The following is a 7,500-nucleotide window of genomic DNA, read 5'->3' as shown; positions in this document are numbered from 1 at the left end:
GAGAGAGATTGGTTTTAGGGGCCTTCTTAGTTTAAAGTTATGTAGAAATCCATCTTCAATGCTTGGTTGGCTTGTAGATTGTTTTGATCCCGGTAGTTGTATGTTTTCCATAGACTCTTTGAAGTGCTTTCCAATTTCTGAATATGATGTATATGATGTTTTTTGTCTACCTCTGAACCCAAACAATAATGTAGAATTAGTTTCAAGGTGTGCGAACAAGTATAATCCTGATTTTCCCTTGAAACAAGAATTTAGATCCTTTTTTGGTTTTGAAGACACGAATGCAGCAATTCCTTTAGAATTGCTTGAACGAATGATCCCTAAGATGATTGATGGTGGGGATGAGTTCAAGCAACTTTTTGTTTTGCATGCTATTTCTTCTTTCTTAGCCCCTACCCAAAACAGAACAATAGACCTTAAGATTGTAAAGTCTATAGTAGATCCAAATAAGATTAGTACTTTTAATTGGTGTAAGTATGTTCTTGATCAGTTTTGCGACTCTGTTGTTAGATATCGTAAAGGAAAGTTGCAATTTTTTTCTGGATGCATTGTTTTGTTGGAAATTATTTATTTTCATCGTTTGAAATTCAAGAATATCTCTTTGCCATCCTCTTTACCTCTTATCTCTCATTGGATTGATAAGGATGTGCCAAAAAGAATTAACGAGGAAACATCTGCTAATCATTTTGACAATGGTTTAATTTTGAGTACATATCCTGTGAGTGAGACAATGGTTTTTGAGTATGGTCAAGCTGTTGGGTTAAAGGTGAACCACGTTGATATTGGACAACCAAGTGTAAATGAAGAACCCTTCAGAGATCAAACAGTGCAAGACGATGATAAAATTGAGTTTCAGTTGCCTTTGAATGCAATGCGTAATTCTGATATACGCCGATTAGCTGGGGATGTAAGTATAATCTTACTTATTTATGTTGCCTTCAACATTATATTTTTTAATAATAACAAATATTTTTTTTGAAGACAGTAGCATTCACTTTTGCAACAAAGATTTTTCAAATTTTCAAAACAGAACACAGTAGCTATACATAGTCATACTAACTTTTAATCACAACATAGTATCTTTTTCTAAGAACATAGTAGCATTCACTTATGCAACAAATATTTTTCAAAATTTCAAAACAGAACACAGTAGCTATACACAGTCATAGTAACTTTTAATGATAACATAGTATCTTTTTCTAAGAACATAGTAGCATTCACTTTTGGAAAATAATCATAACATAGTATTTTTTTTATAATGTCATAGTTACTTTCTTTTGAACAACATTTAACTTTATCTTTACTTATTTTTGTAGGAAATATGTGAGTTGCTGATGCTCATGAGGAGGGAAACTCAAGTTGTCTCTGAGTTTTACATGGAGAAAATTAAATTGTTCTTAGAACAAAAACGTTCATTTTCTTCTCCTCCTGTCCCTTTTCCTGATGTTCCTTCTACCTCATCCACACCTTTTTCTGAAACCCAAAGTTTTTTTATGAATCCTACCGTGCTGAATACAATTGATGAGATAGTTGACACAGTTAAATGGGTTACCTCTATTCCAAGGATGGTGAATGAGGTTTTTATTGCTGATGAGGGTAATGTACAAGTGAATGAGGGTGCTGATATTGTGACTGATGTACTGGGGGATGTTGTTTTGGATGAGGTATTTGAAGATGATGTACTGGATGAGGTTGAATTGGATCAAGTTGTTAATGATGTGGCAAATAATGTCATTGTTTTTGAAAGCCATGGTTATGAGAATGTATTGATACACGGCAGGGCAAAGTGTTCCATTCCTTTTAGAGGTGTGAATGATAAATTTACGTATGTTTCACATCTGATGAAATCAAACAAAAAATACATGAGAAGTCTTGGTTCTTTGCTTCAAGAATCAGTCGACTATTGTTTTGTTTTTGATAAATGTTTCGACAATAGGTGAGTCTTTTTTTTTGTTTTTCTTTTTCATGATTTTTGTTTTTTATTATACTTATTTTATTCTTTTTATTTGACAGTGAATTGCTTGTGAATTATGAGGACTATTTGAGAATTCAAAGGGAAGAGTTTTATACTCTAGGGGATCCCTCAAAGTGTACTCATGTTGTGGATTGTTGGTGTTTATTACTCAATGAAAATGAAAAGAACAAGGAATCTTCTAAAAAGTTCTTTTTTAGTGCTAGTTCTAGTGTACGTTTTTTGTCATTTTTATTCTAAATAACTTTTCTTCTATTTTGAACTATTTTTAGTTATTTCATTGTTTATTTTTACAGCTTGCTTTATTGGATTTTAATAATAATGGTGGTTCTCAACAAATTGATTTAATATATGATTCTTGGGTCAAATGGGTGGATTTCAACCAAGTTGATTTGTCTAAGTTTGATCTGGTAAGATATTTTTTTAATAAGATATTTTTTTAATGATTTATTGTCTTATATAGTTACTATTTTAGTTATTATAGCTACTAATAGGTAGTTAGTACTTGTGCAGTCACTTTTTTTTAGATATATTTTTATTGATTCAGTGATATATAATATACAGATTGTTGTTCCGATACTAAAGGGCAGTCAGTACTTCTTACTTCTTTTGAATATGAAGTTAAGAATAGTTTAATGGATTGACAATGTGAACCATACTGCTATTTCAGAAGAAGAAATTAGAAAGCTAGGTTGTGTAGCATTTTATTATCCTGAAAAACCTTTTGTCTATGTTGCTAAGATTATGAAATATTTATTAATAAATATTTAAATGAAACTTTTGTAGAAAGATTTGCTGTCAACAATTTTTGATGATAAGATGCAAGCTACTGATGTTATTCCATTATGGAAAATGGAACGAGTTCCCACTGATTGGAAAACGACTGCTAGGACTAACATTGAAAGTGATGTATTCATGATGATGAGCATGCTGTTTTTTGAGGGAACAGTTGATTTCCAGTGTCCAATATTGAATGCAGTTACGATTTTTCTTCTTAATATTATCTTTAAATGTATTTTTTTGAATGACATTCTAATTAAAAGATTCAAACTAAATGTATTTTCTTTTTATGTAGGCTCCATTGAGACATGTTGCAAGAGCTAAGATTGCTGGATCTTTGGTGTTATCTGATTTGAACAAACAAAGATCTAAAGTTTTAGAAGAGGTGTCCAATTTTAAGTTTAAAAGACGCTCCATTGCAAAAAAAGTTTCTATCAGAAGATTAAAGATTCGGTAATGTGAAGTACAAGATGAAGTTGTGAAGTTTTTAGTTGTACAAACATTTGATGGAACATAGTAGATAATCTAATTACTATAGTTACTAGATAATCTAATGTGAAGTTTTTTATGACTGACAATCTTTTTCTATTTTCCAAATTAAAAAAAGAAGGCAGTAATTATACCTAGTCATAGTAACCATTAATCATAACATAGTATCTTTTTCTAAGAATATAGTAGCATTCACATTTGCAACTTTTTCTCAAGTAATTCATTTCTCATATCCCTTTAGATCTGCATTCTGTTGCCTTTTTTGTTGTTTTTTTTATTGTTGTTTAACAATTTTGAATATATGCTCGATTTTAGTAGATTTTTCAAACTTACAAAAGTGAAGACAGTAGCTATACATAGTCATAGTAACTTTTAATCACAACATAGTATCTTTTTCTAAGAACATAGTAGCATTCACTTTTACAACAAAAGTTTTTTCAAAATTACAAAACAAAAGATAGTAGCTATATATAGTCATAGTAACTTTTAATAATAACATAGTATCTTTTTCTAAGAACATAGTAGCATTCACTTTTGCAACAAAAGATTTTTTAAAATTACAAAACAAAAGACAGTAGCTATACATAGTCATCTTAATAAAATCTCTTCATCTATCTGTTCTTCAGCATCAATTTTTCTGCATAACAAAAATTTTGCACTTTCATTTACATAATCAAATTATTAAATAAGGATACAATAAAATATAAGCAAATTATACCTTAAGTGGGGTATCTTTTGTTGATAGGCAATTTCGACTATCATGATAATCAAATTTACCACAAGTTTTGCACTTTCTTTTGGGCTTCTTGCTTTGCTATATAGTTTGTTCCTTTTCCCCAATTATTCTTTGCCTTTTTCCTTTGTTCTTTGATTGGATTGGGTTTTGTATTTCCATTGTCGAAGATGAACTTGTGCCTACTAACAATTCGATTTGTTGCTCTTTAGTAATGTCCACCCTCACATCATCACTTTCCTCCAATTTTCTACTAATATCTTTTAGGTTTTGTAAAAGTGATTGTAAATCACTCTCACTCCGTTGAGCTAAACCTACACAATTGAATATTTCACACCAAACTTCCCCCAACAACTTCCCCACGTTGTTACACTTTTTGCTCTCTTCAATCAGATTCCCATGCAAATCAAAAATAGGCTTCTTTAATGCTAGCGTCGTCCAACGATCTAAAACATATTGCTTTGGTATTTGTGTTATTTGTCTTGCACTCATAACACAAATCGCATGGGAACATAATATTCCTATCCGTTTAAATAACTTGCAATCACAATCTACCTTCAACTCGTCAATCGAACTTCCCAGTATAAATTTCACCTTGTACATCTTACTTACCGTTAAGTCCAAAACAGTTATACTTTCCACACTTTCAATCTTTTCAATATTTTGAATATAAGTTTTGAAACAAGACTAATAAACTTCATTTTGAAAAAGAAAAAAAAATTTTCTAGTATAGACTTCACCGGCATGTTTTTCAATCGGCAATGGTGTTTTATATTGTGGGTTTGTGTGAAGTGATTCAGCATTGAGCTTATCTTGTTTGTACCTCTGTGCATCCATTGCACTTTCATAACTCATATAAAATTCAACAAGTGTCATGTGAAGTGATCGAGATGTAGTTCTCAAAATCCCCCCTAATGGGATATCCCTAAAATATGCGGGTATCCATTGATCTCGTATACTAAATATACCAGTAAACCATTTATCTGTTTGAAGATTGTATTTGGTCATAATTCCCTCCCATTTTTCCTCAAATTCATTTTCTTCTTGATCAATATTCCACACACACCCATTTAATTCTTTCAAAAAATCTTCATTTTTGTTCAATTCCGGTCCAACTTTATCAGTCACTTTACTCATGATGTGCCACATGCAAAGTTTGTGTATTGTGTGTGGAAATACATTTTTAATCGCAATTTTCATTGCAGGGTCTTGATCAGTTATCAAATATGTTGGCATACACTCCCCCATATAATGTAAAAAAGTTCTAAATAACCACTCAAAAGATTCACTATCTTCCTTAGCTAATAAACCTATACCAAATTAATACAAGACTTATGATGATCTACACCAGTAAAAGGGGCTAAAACCATGCTATACTTATTGGTGTTATAAGTACAATCAAAAGTAACCATTTCTCCAAATAAACAATAATTCTTTCTACTTATCGCATCGGTCCAAAATAAACGTGAAATGTGGTCCTCCTCATCTAAAGCATAATCAAAATAAAACCCCGTGTAAATATCTCTTTTTCTGATAAAATTCTCGATCAACATCTTCCCATCATCTCCTTTAATATATTTTTTCAAATCCCTATGGAAATTCTTAAAATCTTGCATTGTCACTCCCACATTCTCATAACCCCCGACATTTTCCTTAAACAATCTAAAGGATTTAACCGGTCCTATATTAACCCATGCATTCTTAGATATGAAATTTTTGTGCAACAAAGTCATTTTCCTATTACCTAATAAATATTGACGCAATGTAGGGCTAACTAGACAATGATTGTGCGCCTCTTCGAATTTTAAAACATGGTATGTTCTCTTCGCTATGTCATATTTCAAAATCAATCTAGCTTTACAACCAATTCTTTTGGTTGATCTCTTATAACGTGCAACAACATCTGCACTTTTCTTAGGTTTAGGTTTTATGATACCCTCCCTACTACAAACAAAATATTTTAAAAAAACAATACCCTTTTTTTTGTAGCTAGTAGATGAACGTATATCAAAACCGCAAATTTCAGCATATTTACCATAAAAATCTAAGGCTTTCTCTAAGTTTTCAAAAGCCATACCAACAATTGGCTTTTTATCAAACTCACAATGAGGAATCCACAGGGTTGAACCATTTGGGGTAACTTGTGTAATAGTTCTTGGAGTTTGAGTCCCTGTATAACATAGTCATAGTAACCATTAATCACAACATAGTATCCTTTTCTAAGAACATAGTAGCATTCACTTTTGCAACAAAGATTTTTCAAACTTACAAAAGTGAAGACAGTAGCTATACATAGTCATAGTAACTTTTAATCACAACATAGTATCCTTTTCTAAGAACATAGTAGCATTCACTTTTGCAACAAAGATTTTTCAAACTTACAAAAGTGAAGACAGTAGCTATACATAGTCATAGTAACTTTTTAATCACAACATAGTATCTTTTTCTAAGAACATAGTAGCATTCACTTTTGCAACAAAGATTTTTCAAACTTACAAAAGTGAAGACAGTAGCTATACACAGTCATAGTAACTTTTAATCACAACATAGTATCTTTTTCTAAGAACATGGTAGCATTCACTTTTGCAACAAATATTTTTCAAAATTTCAAAACAGAACACAGTAGCTATACATAGTAACTTTTAATGATAACATAGTATCTTTTTCTAAGAACATAGTAGCATTCACTTTTGCAACAAAGATTTTTCAAACTTACAAAAGTGAAGACAGTAGCTAAACATAGTCATAGTAACTTTTAATCTTAACATAGTATCCTTTTCTAAGAACATAGTAGCATTCACTTTTGGAAAATAATCATAACATAGTATTTTTTTTTTGAAGAACATATTAACATTACCTTTTGACAGTTCTTTTTCATTGTTGAAAGTTTTTGGTAAATCTTCCATTTTAAGCACTTTTTGTAAATCTCAATCTGAGTCTGTAAATCAAAACATGAAAACAATGACTTGAATCAAAACTTTTTAAACTCATAAACGCTAAAAAATCGAAGACAGTAACAACAATGAAATCAAGAACACAGTAACACATAAACCCTAAAAATTGAAATCATACTTTTAAACACATAAACCCTAAAAACAACAAGTTATAATCACATTGAACAAAAACTAAGAAATCAATCAAAACAAATCTGAAATTATAAACACGTAGGCATAAGAAATCGAACATAGAAGTACACAATTGAACAAAAAACGAGCACACAGTAATAGAAGAATTCATACTTTTTAAAATCAAAAACTATTATCAAAAACATGACTTAAATCAAAAAATTTTCACAGAAGAATGGAACAAAGATCGTTTTGTCGCAAAAAAAAAATAAACAATTTAAAATTTTCACAGAAGAATCAAAAAATAAAAACGAAAATGTAAATCTCTAATTAGCATACCTTAATTCTAGTGAAGAGGAAGATTTCAATTAAAATTTGAGTTTTTTCGAAGCTTTATGACCGTTATTTAAGGTTTTTCGAAGAGGAAGAAAGTGCAAAATTCAGGGCTTTTTAAAGGTTTT

At 30.6% G+C, this 7,500-nt stretch overlaps 2 protein-coding genes across 2 annotated transcripts; both read right to left on the bottom strand.

Annotated features, from left to right (window-relative positions):
* Window positions 1-4,055: 4,055 nt before the first annotated feature.
* LOC130808454 (protein FAR1-RELATED SEQUENCE 5-like) lies at window positions 4,056-4,982 on the bottom strand. Its single transcript, XM_057673932.1, has 2 exons — window positions 4,710-4,982; window positions 4,056-4,625 (listed from the first exon to the last, which is right to left on the bottom strand). The coding sequence occupies exons 1-2, from the start codon at window positions 4,980-4,982 to the stop codon at window positions 4,056-4,058; spliced, it is 843 nt and encodes a 280-aa protein (XP_057529915.1).
* Window positions 4,983-5,284: 302 nt separating this feature from the next.
* LOC130808443 (protein FAR1-RELATED SEQUENCE 5-like) lies at window positions 5,285-6,880 on the bottom strand. The gene is made up of 2 exons (XM_057673921.1): window positions 6,832-6,880; window positions 5,285-6,144 (listed from the first exon to the last, which is right to left on the bottom strand). Exons 1-2 carry the CDS (start codon window positions 6,878-6,880, stop codon window positions 5,285-5,287), a joined length of 909 nt encoding a protein of 302 aa, XP_057529904.1.
* Between the last annotated feature and the right edge of the window lie 620 nt (window positions 6,881-7,500).

The sequence above is a fragment of the Amaranthus tricolor genome, chromosome 1, assembly GCF_026212465.1.
Source record: "Amaranthus tricolor cultivar Red isolate AtriRed21 chromosome 1, ASM2621246v1, whole genome shotgun sequence".
In the NCBI taxonomy this organism is placed as follows: Eukaryota; Viridiplantae; Streptophyta; class Magnoliopsida; order Caryophyllales; family Amaranthaceae; genus Amaranthus; species Amaranthus tricolor.
This window is presented reverse-complemented; position numbering and strand designations above follow the sequence as displayed.

Coding starts and splice junctions, on each gene's coding strand:
- LOC130808454 (XM_057673932.1), bottom strand. CDS start 4,982: ATGACCAAATACAATCTTCAAACAGATAAATGGTTTACTGGTATATTT. Junction 4,626..4,709: donor TTGAAAAACATGCCGGTGAA/GTCTATACTAGA, acceptor AATATTGAAAAG/ATTGAAAGTGTGGAAAGTAT.
- LOC130808443 (XM_057673921.1), bottom strand. CDS start 6,880: ATGGAAGATTTACCAAAAACTTTCAACAATGAAAAAGAACTGTCAAAA. Junction 6,145..6,831: donor TGAAAAAGAACTGTCAAAAG/GTAATGTTAATA, acceptor TATGTTATACAG/GGACTCAAACTCCAAGAACT.